The following is a 20,467-nucleotide window of genomic DNA, read 5'->3' as shown; positions in this document are numbered from 1 at the left end:
CTTGAGAGTGACTGAGGAGAGTCTGTAGTTGAAGGGCTGCCCCAATGGAGAGGCATTACACTTCACCTAGTCCCATGAGTCTCAACCTGGCTGCATTAGAATTACCTGAGCAGCTTTAATAAATACATCATTTAGGGAGGCAGCTTATTCATGTCTTCAATTTGCATTAAAATAGATCCAAAAAAAGAGATGGGTTAATGAATAGATAAAGGGATGGAGTAGCATTGGGAGACAATACTAATGCCTACTTCCTACTTCCAGATATTCTGATTCATTGGCCTGGTTTGGAGACCAGGCATCAAGGTTCTTCTTGTTTTGGGCACCAGTATTTTTTTAAAAGCTTCCTGAAGTGACCAAGCTGAGAGCTTCTGAAGTGGAAGCATAGGAAACACAAGTGGATAGAAAACACTGAGACATCCATTTGGGCTCAATAAAAGAATATTTTCCTTTAAAACAAAAAAGCTAAAACTGGGCAGAGTTGATATATTAGTTATCATTAATGCTATACCAAATGACCACAAACTTAATATGGCTTAATATGACACAAATTTCTTATTTAACGGTTCTGCAGGTTAGAAGACCAGCACAAGTCTCACTGGGCTGAGTCAGGGTGTCAGCGAGGCAACACTCTTTCCTGGAGGCTCTGAAAGAGAATGCGTTTCCTTGCCTTTTCTAGCTCCTGGCAGTTGTCCACATTCCTTAGCTCCCTTTCCCCGTCTTTGAAGGTGACAATGTTACATCTCTCTGAAATTCCCAAAAGTCTCAACCTGTTCTTCTGTAATCATATCTTCCTCTGAATTCCCTTCATTTTTAAGGATTCTTGTGATTGTATTGGGCCCCCCTGGATAATCCAAGATAATCTCCCTCCTTTAAGGTTAGATGAGTAGCAATTTCAATTCCATCTATAGCCTGAATGCCCTCTTGCTATGTAAGGTAACATAGTCCCAGGATTTGGGCATTAGGACATGGTCATTTTTGGAAGCCATTATTTTGCCTACCACAGAAGGATTCAAAACTTCTGAAACAAGAGATTTTTAAAAAGCACAAAACACAAAGGAAAAGATAGATAAACCCCATTGCATTAAAATTCAGACCTTTCTCATTAAAAAAACGCTATAAAGAGGGTTGGATTACAGATGGCATGAGAGGTAAGACAGAGGCCTCATCCTAAAACCACACATAATATGAAAATATAATTAATACAACTAATCCTAAAAGAGCAACAGGAAAGAAGGCTGCACCAGACTGCATACACATGGAGAAAAGGACAGACCTCGCAGAACAGGGTAATGTACCAAAGCCATGATCCAGTGGGACCCAAACCCTTCCCCCACTCCAGCTCATCTGTGGGAGGAAGAGAAATGGACAGAGGAGGGAGTGGACACCTGGGACTGCTGAACACCTAACCCTGAAGATCTGCTCTGGGAGCACAAACCTACATTGCATGGTATTCTAATGATTAGTGGGGTTGGAAAGCTAGGACAGGCAGAATACCTAAAGAGACTGAGGATTCCAGATGCTTACGGAAAGCAGGGATCCACATCCAGCTGCTCTGGGACAAAAGAAAGGCAGGCAGTCTGAGAAACTTCCTAGCAGTGAAAGGTCTACTAAAGGGGCAAGGACTGCACAGAGCTTACTGCTCAGGAGAAAGGACAGGTAGACAAATTGTCTGGGTGCACTCTGCCCAGCAGGTTGGGAACTTTCAGGAGCTACAGGCACTCCATTCCCCTGTCTGGATACGCAGCTGCAATGCCCCACACCATGATACGCAGCCTGCGGCACCTTCTTCCTGGCCAGCCCCCACCTGGCATACAAACCAGCAGCCCCTGCATTGGCATCAGGCCAATCAGAGGGAAACCCCACCTATGGCAACTACAAATGCAAAGTATAGAGGCTTACACCTATGTGTTTGGCCCACTGGTTCTGGCAGTGGAGGCAGGCATAACTGCCAAGAAGCAGGAGACAACTCTTTCCTCCCCCCAGGAACCAGCACCACACCCCTGCGAGCCCCAACATCGCTCCAGGGGCTGAACAACTCCAGAGAGTAGAACTTCTGTGCACTAGAGGGCATACGTACAAATATGAAACGTCAAAGGACCTGGTTCAAACAAAAATTCCTCAAACACCTGAAAAAAGGATAAAGTGAAATTGACCTTGTCAATCATCCTGAAAAAGATTTCAAAATAAAAATCATAAACATGCCCATGGAGGTACAAAAAACATTCAAGAATTCAGGAACGGATTCCGGTTAGACATCCAATCATTATGGAATACAGTGGAAGGTTTTAAAAGCAGATTAGAAACAGTGGAGGAAAAGATAAATGACATAGAAATTAGAGAAGAGGAATACAAAGAAGCTGAGGCACAGAAAGAAAAAAGGATCTCTAAGAATGAAAGAATATTGAGAGAACCGTGTGACCAATCTGAATGGAACAATAGTATAGGGATACCAGAACAAGAAGAGAGAGAGAAAGGGATAGAAAGTGTCTTTAAGGAGGTAATTGTTGAAAACTCTCCCAATCTGGGGAAGGAGATAGTCTCTCAGGCCATGGAGGTACACAGATCTCCTAACACAAGGGACCCAAGGAAGACAACACCAAGACATAGAATAATTAAAATGGCAAAGATCAAGGATAAGGAAAAACTATTAAAAGAAGCCAGAGAGAAAAATAAGATCACATACAAAGGAAAACTCATCAGGTTATCATCAGACTTCTCAGCAGAAACCTTACAGGTCACAAGGTAGATGCATGATGTATTTAATGCAATGAAGCAGAAGGGCCTCAAACCAAGATTACTTTATCCAGCAAGATTATAATTTAAATTTGAAGGAGGGATTCAACAATTTCCAGATAAGCTAAAGCTGAGAGAATTTACCTCCCACAAACTGTCTCTACAGTGTATTTTACAGGGACTGCTGTAGATGGAAGTGTTCCTAAGGCTAAATAGCTGTCACCAGAGGAAATAAAACCACACTAAATAAAGTAGAATAGCTAATTACTAAGCAAATGTAAAATTAAATCAACTACCCCCAAAGTCAATCAAGGGATAGACAAAGGGTACAGAATAGATACCTAATATATAAAGAATGGAGGAGGAAGAAAAAGGAGGAAAAAAAAAGAGAACCTTTAAATTGTGTTTGTAATAGCATACTAAATGAGATAAGTTACACTTTTAGATAGTTAGGAAGTTACCCTTGAACCTTTGGTAACCACAAATCTAAAGCCTGCAATGGCAATAAGTACATACCTATCAATAATCATCCTAAATGTAAATGATCTGAATGCACCAAATAAAAGACACAGAGTCAACAAATGGATTAAAAAAAACAAGACCCATGTATATGCTTGCTGTCTACAAGAGACTCACTTTAAACCCAAAGACATACACAGACTAAAAGTGAAGGGATGGAAAAAGATATTTCATGCAACTAATAGGGAGAGAAAAGCTGGAGTTGTAGTATTTGTATTAGACAAAATAGACTTCAAAACAAAGAAAGTCACAAGAGACAAAGAAGGACATTACATAATGATAAAGGGGTCAATTCAACAAGAGGATATAACCATTGTAAATATCTATGCTCCCAACACAGGAGCACCTACATATGTGAATCAAATACTAACAGAATTAAAAGGGGAAATAGAATGCAATGCATTCATTCTATGAGACTTCAACACTCCACTCACCCAAAAGGACAGAAAATAAGTAAGGAGACAGAGGCATTGAACAACACATTAGACCAGATGGACCTAACAGATGTCTACAGAACTCTACACCCAAAAGCAGCAGGAAACACATTCTTCTCAAGCGCACATGGAACATTTTCAAGAATAGATCATATACTAGGCCACAAAAAGAGCCTCAGTAAATTCAAAAATATTGAAATTGTACCATCCAGCTTCTCAGACCACAAATGTATGAAACTAGAAATAAATTACACAAAGAAAATGAAAAATCCCACAAACACAAGGAGGGTTCACAACATGCTCCTAAGTAACCAATGGATCAATAACCAAATAAAAAAGGAGATCAAGCAATATATGGAGACAAATGACAACAATAATTCAACACCACAAAATCTGTGGGACTCAGTGAAGGCTGTGCTAAGAGGAAAGTATGTTGCAATACAGGCCTACCTCAGGAAAGAAGAACAATCCCATGTGAAGAGTCAAAACTCACAATTAACGAAAACTAGAAAAAGAAGAATGAACAAGGCCCAAAGTCAGTAGAAGGAGGGACATAATAAAGATTAGAGCAGAAAGAAATAAAATCAAGAAGAATAAAACAATAAAAAGAACCAATGAAAGCAAGAGCTGGTTCTTCGAGAAAATAAACAAAATAGATAAACCCCTAGCCAGACGTATCAAGAAAAAAAGAGAGTCCACATACATAAACAGAATCAGAAATAAAAAAGGAAAAATCACTACGGACACCACAGGAATACAAAGAATTTTGAGAGAATGGTACGAAAAATTATATGCAAACAAAATGGATAACCTAGAAGAAATGGACAACTTTCTAGAAAAATACAGCCTTCCAAGGCTGACCCAGAAAGAAACGGAAAATCTGAACAGACCATTTACCAACAACAAAATTGAATTGGTTAACAAAAAACTACCTAAGAACAAAACCACTGGACCAGATGGCTTCACTACTGAATTTTATCAAACATTTAGTGAAGACCTAATACCCATCATTCTGAAAGTTTTCCAAAGAGTAGAAGAAGAGGGAATACTTCCAAACTCATTCTACAAGGCTAACATCACTCTAATACCAAAACCAGGCAAGGACACCACAAAAAAAGAAAATTACAGACCAGTATCCCCGATAGACATAGATGCAAAAATACGGAACAAAATATTAGCAAACCGAATTTAAAATTACATAGAAAAGATCATCCATCATGATCAAGTAGGATTTATTCCAGAGATGCAAAGATGATACAATATTAGAAAATTCATCAACATCATACTCCACATCAACAAAAAGAAGGACAAAACCACATGATCATCTCCATAGAAGCCAAGAAAGCATTCGACAAAATTCAACATCCATTCATGATAAAAACTTTCAAAAAAAAATAGGTATAGAGGGCAAGTACCTCAACATAGTAAAGGCCATATATGACAAACCCACAGCCAACATCATACTTAACAGCGAGAAGCTGAAAGCCTTTCCTTTAAGATTGGGAACAAGACAAGGATGCCCACTCTCTGCACTTGATTACTCAGCATAGTTCTGGAGGTCCTCGCCACGGCAATCACACAACATAAAGAAATAAAAGGCATCCAGATTTGTAAAGATGAAGTTAAACTGTCACTGTTTGCAGATGACATGATATTATACCTAAGAAACCCTAAAGATCCACTCCAAAAAATAGTAGATCTAGTATATGAATTCAGCAAAGTTGCAGGATACAAAATTATTACACAGAAATCTGTTGCATTCCTATACACTAATGATAAACTAACAAAAAGAGATATCAGGAAAATACATCCATTCACAATTGCATCAAAAAGAATAAAATATATAGGATTAAACCTAATGAAGGAAGCGAAAGACCTATACTCCTAAGACTACAAGACACTTATGAGAGAAATTAAAGAAGATACCAATAAATGGAAACACATCCCATGCTCATGGATTGGAAGAATTAATATTGTCAAAATGGCCATCCTATCTAAAGCAATCTACAGATTCAATGCAATCCCTATCAAAATACCAACAGCATCCTTCAAAGAACTAGAGCAAATCATTCTAAAATTCATATTGAACAAAAAAGACCCCAAATAGCCAAAGCAATCCTGAGAAGGAAGAATAAAGCTGAGAGGATTGTGCTCCCCAACTTCAAGCTCTACTACAAAGCCATAGTAATCAAGACAATTTGGTACTGGCACAAGAACAGAAACAATAGACCAATGGAACAGACTAGAGAGCCAGATATAAACCCAACCATATATGGTCAATTAATATACGATAAAGGAGCCATGGACATACAATGGGAAAATGACAGCCTCTTCAACAACTGGTGTTTGCAAAACTGGACAGCTACATGCAAGAGAGTGGGGTTATTGTCTAACCCCATACACAAAAGTAAACTTGAAATAGATCAAAGACTTAATGTAAGTCATCATGAAACCATAAAACTCTTAGAAGACAGCATAGGCAGAAATCTCTTGAATATAAACATGAACAACTTTTTCCTGGAACGCATCTCCTCAAGCAAGGGTAACAAAAGCAAAAACGAACACATGGGATTACATCAAACTAAAAAGCTTCTGCACAGCAAAGGACACCATCAATAGAACAAAAAGGCATTCTACAGTATGGGAGAATATGTTTGTAAATGACATATCTGACAAGGGGTTAACATCCAAAATATATAAGGAACTCATATGCCTCAACAACCAAAAAGCAAATAACTTGATTAAAAAATGGGTGGAGGATATGAACAGACAATTCTCCAAAGAGGAAATTCAGATGGCCAACAGGTACATGAAAAGATGCTCCACGTCACTAATTATCAGGGAAATGCAAATAAAACCCACAATGAGATATCACCTCACACCAGTTAGGATGGCCAGTATCAAAAATACTAAGAACAACAAATGCTGGTGAACATGTGGAGAAAGGGGAACCCTCCTACACTGCTGTTGGGAATGTAAGCTAGTTCAACCATTGTGGAAAGCAATATGGAGGTTCCTCAAAAAACTAAAAATAGAAATACCATTTGACCTGGGAATTCCACTCTTAGGAATTTACCCAAAGAATATAATTTCTCAGATTCAAAAAGACATATGCACTCCTATGTTTATCACAGCACTATTTACAATAGCCAAGATATGGAAGCAACCTAAGTGTCCATCAGTAAATGAATGGATAAAGAAGAGGTGGTACATATGCACAATGGAATACTATTCAGCCATAAGAAAGAAACAAATCCTACCACTTGCAACAACATGGATGGAGCTCGAGGATATTATGCTCATTGAGATAAGCCAGGCGGAGAAAGACAAGTACCAAATGATTTCCCTCATTTGTGGAGTATAACAACAAAGCAAAGTTGAAGGAACAAAATAGCAGCAGACTCCCAGACTCCAAGAAGGGACTAGCAGTTACCAAAGGGGAGGAGTATGGGAGGGCATGTAGGGAGGAAGGGAGAAGGGGATTGAGGGTTATTATGATTGGCACACATGGTGTGAGGGGATCACGGGGAAGACAGCATAGCACCAAGAAGACAAGTAGTGACTCTGTGGCATCTTACTACACTGATGGACAGTGACTGCAGTGGGTATGGGAGGGGACTCGATAATATGGGTCAATGTAGCAACCACATTGTTTTTTCATGTGAAACCTTCATAAGAGTGTATATCAATAATACCTTCATAAAAAATACTTTTTAAAAAATGCTGTAAAGAGAATAAAAGGATAAACCACAAAGTGAAAGAAGATACTTTCAACACACTTATTAAACATATAAAGAACTCCTATAAATCAATTAGAAAAGACAACATCCAAAGGAAAATGGGAAAGGAATTGTAAAGCATTGTCACCAAAGAGGACATGCCTGAGGCTCATAAACATATGAAAGATGTTCATCCTCATTAATATAACAAGAAAACAGTTTTTAAAAATACCAATTGGCAAAAATTTTTAAGTTGGGGAATCCAAGTATTGGCAAGGCTGTGGAGCACAGGGACTCCACTCCGGCATACAGAGCCCAGGTAAGCTCCCACAGCGTGTACCCAGGAAACAGATACTCAGCATGTGCAGTGTCATGGTGCATGCCTGTGATCCTCTGGGTTCACAGTAGGATGGGTAAGTAAGTACTCATGAGCTCATTCATGGAAAATGGTGCATCACGATTATGCACAGATACATCCAAAGACATAATATTGAATGAAAGAAGCAAATCTCCAAAGATTATCTACTACTTTATGATTCCATTTACACAAATTAAAAACAAGTAGAAAGTAAACTATTTTTTTGTTTGTTTAGGAAAACATCAGAGCATGATGAACACAAAATTATATATAAAGTCTCTTGGGGAGGAACAGGCTTGCACAGGAAGACACCTGAGGGCTTCTGGGATGTTTTTCAGCTTGGGTGATAAATTCAGTGATGTTTATTTTATTGCCTAAGTTGAACACATATGTTTTCATATACTCCTCTTTATTTTGCTGTATTTACTGATGTTTAAAAAGTCCCTAATAGTAGATTCAGAGAAGGTCATTTTCTAAAAATTAAGTTGTTCTAAATTATCAAGGCAAGCCTAACAAAAACAAGGTATTGCAGTTACTATAAAAAGTAATACATGAATACAAAGTTTACTTGTAAACAGTTCAAACTCCAAGGAGTTTAACTCCAAGTTAAACTGCCACTTTAAATTGTGTATCTTTCTACATCCCTTGCTCTGTATTCTGGTATGCTATATAGAAATAAGATATACTATATCTGCTCTTCGAGATTTGATTTTCAGAATATTGGAATATTTAACAAGAATGGAGGTAACATTTACATCCATCAGTATCTCATTTTTAGTATCTCATTTATTAAATTCATCTAAAATTTTCTCATCTCTTCACATTCCTATTAAATAGTAACCAACTTGCTTATCCAGCGCAGTTGAGTCAGTACTCTGGGTAAGTCCAGATGAGTCCTTGAAGTACTAGAACCACATGCTCTCCAAGAATTCCAGCTCAGGGGCCAGGAATGTATTCTTCCCCTTGGGAGTGTGCCCCCCAGCCCCATGGTGGGTGGGAGACTGGGGGACTGGTGTGAAAGTGTGTGTGTGTACGAGGTTTTGCAGGGGGCTCACAACCCAGTTTTCCTGACAGTGAACAGCAGCAAAGTCATCCAGACCAGCAGCCCCCAGTCCAGTGTGGCCGCTGCAGGGGCCCAGGGATAGTGAAACCCCAAAGCAGCACTGTGCAAACTGGTTCCTCACCTCCTTAAGGGCACACACCTGGGTGAGGGTGATTAAAATGCTACCTGCCACAAAGTGTCCCTTCCTATGGCAGTGTTCTCTAGTGCAGATATTATAGAGTTAACATGTGTCTGATAATGATGCCAATAATAATTTATAGAGCAATTTATATGTCAGTTAAGTGCTTTCATGGGGGCTTACTTAATTCTCTCAAAACCCCTACAAGGTCTATATTATGATCTCAATGTATCAGAGATGAAATTAAAGCTGCAAAATATTAAATGACTTTGTCCAGAGTAAGGCTGGGCCAACTGTCAAGCCCAAAGATATAGCTGTAAATTTTGTAGCATAATCAAAATATTAAATGTATGTATAAAGGAGTATTTGTTGCTAGGAAACACAGTGTTTCAATGGTTCTCACCTTACAGCACTCCAGTAATGCTCTCAAATTTCTGTGCAGTGTTCCATCTTTTCTCTATCACCCAGGGTACTGTAGGGCACCATTCACATCAATAGTTACCATAGGTTTGTATATTACGCATGACGATGTTGTAGCAAATGGCGTAAAGTCCTCTCAGGGGCTGGGGGCAGGGCTGCTATCACCCACCTCCTGACTGTCCCCATCATAGAGGGCAGCTACAGCTCCTGTTCAACCCGACTAGTCAGCTCCTCATCAGCAGAAGAGTGGAATGTGTAGCGAGGGCAAGAGGAACAAGAAGTAAAGTTAGGCCCCTTCTGTAGTTTATAGGACACCTCAAGGATTCCAGCATGTGAACCACAGTGATTAATGCCCAAAACGTGATGGGATTTCTGAATTCACAGGAGAGTAGTACAGGAAGCTCACGTTTAACTAATATTAAAATGCTTGCCCTTCACATGTGAAAGTCAACATTCTCAGCTCATTTGGATTTAAAAATAGAATGAAAGGAAGTTGATACAGAAGCTGTTGGCATGCCACACAAGTGAGGCAAAAGAATGAAAAACCCAAAGCCACTAATGATAATCTGTATCTGAGAGTGAATTCTATTATTGTGAAGGTACTTGGGTTTTGACATTCATAATTATACTACCATGAGTTAAAGTCTACAGAATCTGATTTTTATTCTTATTAACAGGTAAGTGTATCTTTCTTCTTTGTGTACTAAATGATTTTATCAGAGTCCTCTGAGCCACAAGATAGGAAATTCAGCTAGAAATATCTGAAACAATACAGAAAATGTATTATTTCACATAACAAAAGAATAAATTTCTAGGGTTGGCTAGTTCAGCAACTTAAAGACCAGAATTTTTCTTCTTTCTCTCTGTCATCTTCAGCTTATCTGATTGTCCATTAGTGGTTACAAAATGGCTGCAGCAGCTCCTGGAATCATATCCTCATCCAATCATTCAAACCAAATTGTCCAAAGGCTGTTCTTGTGTCTATTAATAAGGAGAAACACTTTCTCAGAAGCCCGTAGAAGACTTTCCTGCATGTCACACTGGCTAGAATCATGTTGAGTACCCATTCCTAAACCAGTCACTGGCAAAATAGTGAAATTACTGTGGCTGGCTTAGACTAATTAAGATTCACCCCTGGCAATAAAGTCTTTTTTACCCCTGCCTCCCTAGCACAGCATCTCTTGATAACCTGAACAAAATGAGCATTTTGTTAGCAAGGAAGAATTGAGTGGGGAGGGCAAGCAACAGTGTCTGCTGTGAGAAGATGGCTCAGTTTCACTCTTTCTTCTTGTAGGCTCTGCCAACATAAATGACCGAAGCATGCTGGGAAAGCGTGACAGTGAGATGGCTGTCATCGTGCAGGACACAGAGATGGTCCCTTCAGTAATGGACGGGAAAGAGTACCAGGCTGGCCGGTTCTCCCAAGGACTTCGGCTGCAGTGCTTTAGGTGGGGCCTCCAAAGCTGAGTCTTTCTTACATGGTTCCACTGCAGTGGGTACTGGAACCAGCCCAGCCTCTTCCTCCTAGAACGCACATCATTTCCAGGTTCTTCTTCATCTAAGAGTGTCTCCCACAATACAGTATGTGCATTACCAGGATGAGAAATGACTTTATGTGGGGCCCATTTTCTTTATTAGTAGTTTTCATTGTTTTTTTTTGTGTACTGAGAAACTAGCATTTTAAATTTATTAATTGATTTAGGACCAAGCCAGATCAAACCATCTCATGTCTATTTAACTTCTTTAAAGTGAGTCCATTTTTAAAAATCATAATTGTCTCAGTAACACAGGATATAATAAAAATTATTAGAGAAGGATGCCAGTGACTACAGATGTTAATTTAAATGTGGAAATTTTGGTTCTCAGATTTAAGATGACTCCAGACATGGATGATTCCCAATCTTTTACAAGAAGATGGGAGTTTTAAACAAATCTGTGATCAAGCTGAGAGAACACGGGGCTGGGAACTAAGGGCTGTGTGGCCCTAAAGAAGTTCTTCAGTCAGTTGACTGTCCCTGAGATTTTTGGGGGGCTGGGCTCTAACTGGCCCTGCCCTAGACCCATAGTCTAGTCTCAGTACTCAGTGATCCTTCTAGAACCTAACTCAGATCTTGTCATTCCAGTCACTGCTGCCCAGTGGCATCTTACCTCCTTTCCTCTCACTCTTGCAGACACACTGAGCCCCCACTATCTGTGGAAAGAACACCCTAACCACTCTCCCACCTCTAGGCCTTTGCAGGAAGTCCACAGGTCTGTGATTCTAAAAGTGTGTTTGCCAGGATGGAATTTCTATGTGACCTCTGCAGGGAGATGCAGCTCGTGCCTGATTAAGCTTCAGGCTGTGTGGGGAGGGCACTGCACAGGTACACGTCGCAGTGCTGTTGTTTTGACCCTTTCAGCATTAAGGGGCACTTTTGGGAACTGGTTCCCTTGCAGAAAGGAGCATAATGAGGCACTTGGCTCCCTGCAGATGCTGGCAGCCATTTCCCTCAGACCTAACTGTCCAGATTCTGGCTTTCAAGACCCAAGATGAGCTTCAGACAGGTCATTCTGTTCTGTATGTCCAGGAGCTCAGCAAATCCATCCCTCAAAATTTGACTGTCAATACCTTCTCATATTTTTATGACTTTATTTACTGCATTTCCTGCTAATTGTTCTGCCAATAAGATTTTTTCAAACCATTGATATTTCAGTTAGTTTCTTATGTTTTTTTGTTTTGTTGAGCAGACAATAGTTAAAAGTTTCTACCCTATTAACCCATTGATTGCCTACTGTACCATATATAAGGAGATGTCTATATCCTCATGTAAACTAGAAATAAATGTCATATCTTTTCAGTGCCGTGAGAACTTAACTATTCTCTTTAAAGTGGTGAGCTTTTTTTATAACTTGCTAAATGTAAAATAATTATAAGGTAGAAGGTTCTGATTATAACATAAGTTCATTGTAGAAAATTTGGCAAATACAGAAAAACAGTAAGAAAATTAAATTCATCTGTAATCCCACTATCCAGTAACAACAATTTTAACATTTATGTTTATCATTTCACTTTTATTTACAGATATATTACTAGACTATTATTTTACATCGTAATTAGGATCTTGCAGTTCTACAAAGTTCTTTATTATTTAAATAACAGTATACTGCTCTGTGTGATAAGTATTCTTCTGTAAGATTTAGTGACCACACTGTATTACCTCATGAGTATGCCATTATTCCTTTAACTAATACCTCATTGAAAGGCAGATTCTTCACTGATACAGAAGAATGAGAGAGTTTGTAGATAGCATCTTGCTTACCTTCTTAATTGTTTCCTTAACCAAATCCCAACTATGAAATTTCTATTCAAAGGAAGTGTGCAGTTTCCTTTGTCCCCTAACTTCCTACTGTATCACTAGTCATGTTTTAGGGACTTATTCCTGCTTTCTTTACTAATATTGAGTTCTTTTATTTAATCTATGCCAATAGGTTGGATTTCAAATGGTATTTCATTATTTTAATTTACATTTTTGAGGGTTTTAGAAAGCATGTTCATTAGCCATATGTAATTGTTCTTTTGTAAATTACCTAGCCTATTCATGTCCTTTGCCCATTTTGTTGGAATGTTACATTTTAATGGATAATGGGTAATTTAAATATATAAGCAGATAATTCCTTTGCCATATTTGTTGCAGAAATGAATTGCCAATTGCCTTCTAATTATATTTAGAGAATTGGGAGAAACTTTAATTCTTACTAATCAAATGTATTAGTTTTCTCTTCCCCCATGCCCTTTTCTTATATGCTTATAATAACTTCACTCAGCCCAAGAGCAAATATCCACTGATACTTTCTTCTAGTGCTTATTTTATATTATTTTTTACATTTAACATCTATAGTTTATCTTAATGTAAGAAATGAGGTAGGAAGTCTTACTTTTTCTCCACAACCTACCAACTGATCCAGAACTGTATAATGTGCAGTATTATCTCTCTAATCTGCAATTCCTTTTTGCTGAATTACCATGTACCCTGACTTACCTGTAGTATTTCTATTATGTTCTGTTGAAAGTCTATTTATTTGTATGCCAGTGTGATGCCACTTTAATTTTGGTTGCTCTGCACATTAATACTACTCCTTGCCGTGAACTTCCCCAGATTAGTACTCTTTTACAGAATAATCTTGGCTACTCTTAGATATTCATTCTTCCACATAAACTTTGGAATTCTTTACTCAAGCTCTCCATTAGTTTCCTTATGGGGATTACAGTGGATTTATAGATTAATAAATATAAGGAAATGACATCTGTATAATATAGACTCATCTTATTGAAGAACAAGGTATGTATGGGTGTCAATTTATTCACTTTTTGTGTGTGGGCTCTTCAGTTACTCTTCAGGGCTTTCATTATGGGGGAGATCATTTTTCAGTAATCATTAGAGTTTTATTTTAACGTTTTTGTGCTGACTCTATATGTTTCATGATAAGTTTATTCTAAAGTGTTTTTATTTTTCCTTAAAGAGACAGTTGTTCTTGACTAATCACTTTCACTTTGCCCCAGTGGCAAACACAGATAATATATTAAAAAGCACCACAAAAACCTTCTGTCAATTTTAGCTCTTTTTATTAGGAAATGTTTTCAAAGATGGATATTGTAACCTAGAACACAGGCATTTTCTCGCTAAAAAAAAAAAAAATGCAGCTCCAATCCATTTTCCATCTGGGCTTTTCTGAATAGAAATAGAAAGACACATTTCAATGTGAAACCAATTCGAAATAGAATCAGCCATCAGGGTACTGCACGGAATGTCACAGTTATGTGCCGAACAGTTCATTAAGTCCTGGAAAATTATCCAAACTTTACAGATAAAACCATCATTCACCAGGACTATTATCCCACAAGTAGAGTGCAGAATCATTTAAAGTGATAGACATGAGAAATGGAAACAACAGAAACTACTTTCTGTAGTTTTCCTTCTGTCACTGATGCATAAACAATTACCATAAAATAATTGCTGTTACACCCACCAACATTACATGAAACTAGTTTTCTCTCAAACCTTAGTCCTCAAAAGAATACCCAAAATACTTCATAACATTTTTACTGTGCATTCTCAAGTGTACACCTCTAGCCAGGCCTTCTCTTCCAAACTCCAGAGTCACATACCCAGCTGCCTACTTCTCATTGCTACTTGAATATAGATGTCTCAGCAGGTCCAAAATTGAATTCCTGGTTTCTCCCATAAACTGTCTCTCCCTGCATAATTCTGCATCTCAGCCAGTCTTCTGGTTGCTCAAGCCAAAGCCCTTTTAGTCATCCTGATGCCTCATTTTTTCTTTTTTTTTTTTAATCTCACTTTTTTGCTTTCAAATAGTTTTTTTTAAATTTTTTACTAAGGTATTATTGATATACACTCTAAAGAAGGTTTCACATAAAAAAACACTGTGGTTACTACAGTTACCCATATTATCAAGTCCCCACCCATACCCCAATGCAGTCACTATCCATCAGTGTAGTCAGATGCCACAGATCCACTATGTCCCTTCTCTTTGCTACACTGTTCTCCCCGTGATCCCCCACACCATGTGTACTAAACATAATACCCCTCAATCCCCTTCTCCCTCCCTCCCCACCCTCCCTCCCACACCTCTCCCCTTTGGTAAACACTAATCCCCTTTTGGAGTCTCTGAGTCTGCTGCTATTTTGTTCCTTCAGTTTTGCTTCGTTGTAATTCTCCACAAATGAGGGAAATCATTTGGTACTTGTCTTTCTCTGCCTGGCTTATTTCAATGAGCATAATGTCCTCCAGCTCCATCCATGTTGTTGCAAGTGGTAGGATTTGTTTCTTTCTTGTGGCTGAATAGTATTCCATTGTGTATATGTACCACCTCTTCTTTATCCATTCATCTACTGATGGACACTTTGTTTGCTTCCATATCTTGGCTTTTGTAAAAAGTGCTGCAATAAACATAGGGGTGCATATGTCTTTTTGAATCTGAGAAGTTGTAATCTTTGGGTAAATTCCAAGGAGTGGGATCCCAGGTCAAATGGTATTTCTATTTTTAATTTTTTGAGGAACCTACATATTTCTTTCCACAATGGTTGAACTAGCTTACATTCCCACCAGCAGTGTAGGAGGGTTCCCTTTTCTCTGCATCCTTGCCAGCATTTGTTGTTCTTAGTCTTTTCAATGCAGAACATCCTTACTGGTGTGAGATGATATCTCATTGTGGTTTTAATTTGCATTTCCCTGATGATTAGTGATGTGGAGCATCTTTTCATGTGCCTGTTGGCCATCTGAATTTCTTCTTTGGAGAAGTGTCTCTTCATATCCTCTGCCCATTTGTTAGTCTGTTTTTTTGTTTTTTGGGTATTGAGCCATGTGAGTTCTTTATGTATTTTGGATGTTAACCCCTTGTTGGGTATGTCATTTACAAATATATTCTACCATACTATAGGATGCCTTTTTGTTCTGTTGATAGTGTCCTTTGCCATACAGAAACTTTTTAGTTTGTACTCCCATGAGTTCATTTTTTCTTTTGTTTCCCTTGCTTGAGGAGATGCGTTCAGGAAAAAGTTGCTTATGCTTATATTCAGGGGATTTTTGCCTATGTTGTCTTCTAAGAGTTTTATGGTTTCATGACTTACATTCAGGTCTTTGATCCATTTTGAGTTTACTTTTGTGTATGGGGTTAAACAATAATACAGTTTCATTCTCTGGCATGTAGCTGTCCAGTTTTGCCAACACCAGTTGTTGAAGAGGCTGTCACTTCCCCATGGAATGTTCATGGCTCCTTTATCATATATTAATTGACCATATATGGTTGGGTTTATATCAGGGCTCTCTAGTCTGTTCCATTGGTCTATGGGTCTGGTCTTGTGACAATACCAAATTGTCTTGATTACTGTGGCTTTATAATAGAGCTTGAAGTTGGAGAGCATAATCGTCCCTGCTTTATTCTTCCTTCTCAGGATTGCTTTGGCTATTCAGGGTCTTTTGTGGTTCAATATGAATTTTAGAACGATTTTCTCTATTTTGTTGAAGAATGCTGTTGGTATATTTTGCATTAAATCTGTAGATTGCTTTAGGCAGGATGGCCATTTTGACAATGTTAATTCTTCCTATCCATGAGCATGTGATGTGTTTCCATTTATTAGTATCTTCTTTAATTTCTCTCATGAGTAGTCTTCAGAGTATAGGTCTTTCACTTGCTTGGTTAGGTTTATTCCTAGGTATTTTATTGTTTTTGATGCAACTGTAGATGGAGTTGTTTTCCTGATTTCTCTTTCTGCTAGCTCATTGTTAGTGTATAGGAATGTCACAGATTTATGCATATTAATTTTGTATCCTGCAACTTTGCTGAATTCAAATGTTACATCTAGTAGTTTTGGAGTGGATTCTTTAGGGTTTTTTATGTACAATATAATGCCATCTGCAAACAGGGGCAGTTTAACTTCTTCCTTGCCAATCTGGATGCCTTTTATTTGTGTTGTCTGATTGGCATGGTTAGGACCTCCAGTACTATGTTGAATAGAAGTGGGGAGAGTGGGCATCCTTGGCTTGTTACTGATCTTAAAGGAACAGCTTTCAGCTTCTCGCTGTTAAGTATGATGTTGGCTGTGGGTTTGTCATATATGGCCTTTATTATGTTGAGGTACTTGCCCTCTATACCCATTTGGTTGAGAGCTTTTATCATGAATGGATGTTGAATTTTGTCGAATGCTTTCTTGGCATCTATGGAGATGATCATGTGGTTTTGTCCTTCTTTTTGTTGATGTAGTGGATGATGTTGATGGATTTTCAAATGTTGCACCATCCTTGCATCCCTGGAATAAATCCTATTTGATCATTATGGATGATTTTTTAAATGTATTTTTGAATCTGGTTTGCTAATATTTTGTTGAATATTTTTGCATCTATTTTCATCAGGGATATTGGTCTGTAATTTTCTTTTTTTGTGGTGTCTGCCTGGTTTTGGTATTAGAGTGATGCTGGCCTTGTAGAATAAGTTTGGAAATATTCCCCCTTCTTCTACTCTTGGAAAACTTTCAGGACGATGGGTATTAGGTCTTCACTAAATGTTTGATAAAATTCAGCAGTGAAGCTGTCTGGTCCAGGAGTTTGTTCTTAGGTAGTTTTTTGTTAACCAATTCAATTTCGTTGTTGGTAATTGGTCTGTTCAGATTTTCTGTTTCTTTCTGGGTCAGCCTTAGAAGGTTGTTTTTTTCTAGAAAGTTGTCCATTTCTTCTAGGTTATTCATTTTGTTAGCATACAATTTTTCATAGTATTCTCTAATAATCCTTTGTGTTTCTGTGGAGCCCATGGTGATTTTTCCTTTCTTATTTCTGACTCTGTTTATGTGAGTAGACTCTCTTTTTATCTTGATAAATCTGGCTAGGGGTTTATCTATTTTGTTTATTTTCTCAAAGAACCAGCTCTTGCTTTCATTGGTTCTTTCTATTGTTGTATTCTTCTCAATTTTATTTATTTTGCTCTAATCTTTATTATGTCCCTCCTTCTACTGACTTTGGGCCTCATTTTTCTTCTTTTTCTAGTTTCATTATTGCGAGTTTACACTGCTCATATGGGATTGTTCTTCTTTCCTGATGTAGGTCTGTATTGCAATATACTTTCCTCTTAGCATGGCCTTCACTGCGTCCCACAGATTTTTGTGGTGTTGAATTATTGTTGGCATTTGTCTCCATATTTTGCTTGGTCTCTGTTTTTATTTGGTCATTGATCCATTGATTATTTAGGAGCATGATGTTAATGTGTTTATGGGATTTTTAATTTTCTTTGTGTAATTTATTTCTAGTTTCATACGTTTGTGGTTTCAGAAACTGGTTGGTACAATTACAATCATTTTGAATTCACCAAAGCTCTTTCTGTGGCCTAGTATATGATCTATTGTTGAAAATGTTCCATGTGCACTTGTGAAGAATGTGTATTCTGCTGCTTTTGGGTGTAGAGTTCTGTAGATGTCTGTTAGGTCCATCTGTTCTAATGTGTTGTTCAGTGCCTCTGTGCCTTACTTATTTTCTGTCTGGTTAATCTGTCCTTTGAAGTGAGTGGAGTGTTGAAGTCTCATAGAATGAATGCATTGCATTCTATTTCCCCTTTTAATTCTGTTAGTATTTGTTTCACATATGTAAGTGCTCCTGTGTTGGGCCATAGATATTTATAATGGTTATATCCTCTTGTTGGATTGACCCCTTTATCATTATGTAATGTCCTTCTTTGTCTCTTGTGACTTTCTTTGTTTTGGAGTCTGTTTTGTCTGATACAAGTAGTGCAACTCCAGCTTTTTTCTCCCTATTAGTTACATGAAAGATCTTTTTCCATCCCTTCACTTTTCGTCTCTGTATGTCTTTCAGTTTAAAGTGAGTCTCTTGTAGGTAGTGTATAGATGGGTCTTGTTTTTTATCCATTCAGTGACTCTATGTCTTTTGATTGGTGCATTCAGTCCATTTACATATAGGATGATTATTGATAGGTATGTACTTATTGTCATTGCAGACTTTATATTCGTGGTTACCAAAGGTTCAAGGTTAACTTCCTTACTATCTGAGAGACTAACTTAACTCACTTAATATGCTATTACAAACACAATCTAAAGGTTCTTTTTTTTTCTCCTCCTTTTTCTTCCTCCTCCATTCTTTATATGTTAGGCATCATAGTCTGTACTCTTTGGCTATCCCTTGATTGACTTTGGGGATAGTTAATTTAATTTTGCATTTGCTTAGTAATTAGCTATTCTACTTTCTTTACTGTGGTTTTATTACCTCTGATGACAGCTATTAAACCTTAGGAACACTTCCATCTATAACAGTCCCTCCAAAATACACTGTACAGTTTGTCGGAGGTAAATTCTCTCAGCTTTTGCTTATCTGGAAATTGTTGAATCTCTCCTTCAAATTTAAATGATTATCTTGCTGGATAAAGTGTTCTTGGTTCGAGGCCCTTCTGCTTCATTGCATTAAATACATCATGCCTCTCCCTCGTGGCCTGTAAGGTTTCTGCTGAGAAGTCTGATGATAGCCTGATGGGCTTTCCTTTGTATGTGATCTTATTTCTCTCTCTGGCTTCTTTTAATAGTCTGTCCTTATCCTTGATCTTTGCCATTTTAATTACTATATGTCTTGGTATTTTCTTCCTTGGGTCCCTTGTGTTGGGAGATCTGTGGATCTCCATGGCCTGAGAGACTATCTCCTTCCCCGGACTGGGGAAGTTTCTAGCAATTACCCCCTCAAAGACACTTTTTATCCCTTTTTCTCTCACTCCTTCTTCTGGTACCCCTATAATGTGAATATTGTTCCATTTGGATTGGTCACACTGTTCTCTCAATATTCTTTCATTCTTAGAGATCCTTTTTTTTCTCTATGCCTCAGCTTCCTTGTATTCTTCTTCTCTAATTTCTATTTCATTTATCATCTCCTCCACCGTATCTAATCCGCTTTTAATACCCTCCATTATGCTCTTCAATGATTGTGTCTCCGACCGGAACTCATTTCTGAGTTCTTGAATATTTTTCTGTACTTCCATGTGCAGGTTAATGATTTTTATTTTGAAATCCCTTCCAGGAAGATTCATGAAGTCAGTGTCATTTAAAACTTTCTCAGGAGTTGTATTCATAATTTTACTTTGAACTAGGTTCCTTTAGCATTTCATAGTTGTATATGGTACCCTCTAGTATCCAGAAGCTCTACTCTCTGAAGCTGCTCAGCCCCTGTAACAATGTCGGAGGTCACAGAGGAGCGGTATTGGTGCCTGGGGGGGAGGAAAGAACTGTTTCCTGCTTCCCAGCTGCTATGCCTGAACCAGTGGGATGAGCACACAGGTATAAGCCTCTATGCTTTGCGTTTGTAGTTGCTCTAGACAGGTCTTCCCTCTGGCTGGCCTAACGCTAGGGTAGGGTTTGCCAGTTTGCAAGCCAGGTGGGGCTGGCCGGGAGAAGGGCGCAGTAGGCTTCATATCATGTAGGGGGTCCTTGGAGCTGTGCAGCCAGCCAGGGAGCTGGAGTGCCTGAATATCATGAAAGCTCCCAACCTGCTGGGCAGAGTGCACCCAGACAATTTTGTCTACCTGTCCTTTCTCCTGAGCAGTAAGCTCTGTGCAATCCTT

At 38.3% G+C, this 20,467-nt stretch overlaps 1 protein-coding gene across 4 annotated transcripts in view; it reads left to right on the top strand.

Moving 5' to 3' along the window:
* PLD1 (phospholipase D1) overlaps positions 1-20,467 on the top strand; it is a 220,028-nt gene that overhangs the window by 190,291 nt on the left and 9,270 nt on the right. For all 4 annotated transcript variants that reach the window (XM_036930885.2, XM_036930886.2, XM_036930887.2 and 1 more), the window contains one exon: positions 10,659-10,812. In XM_036930885.2, the coding sequence (XP_036786780.2) occupies positions 10,659-10,812 (154 nt within the window). The remainder of the gene's footprint in view (positions 1-10,658; positions 10,813-20,467) is intronic.

This window comes from Manis pentadactyla, chromosome 1 (assembly GCF_030020395.1).
Source record: "Manis pentadactyla isolate mManPen7 chromosome 1, mManPen7.hap1, whole genome shotgun sequence".
In the NCBI taxonomy this organism is placed as follows: Eukaryota; Metazoa; Chordata; class Mammalia; order Pholidota; family Manidae; genus Manis; species Manis pentadactyla.
This window is presented reverse-complemented; position numbering and strand designations above follow the sequence as displayed.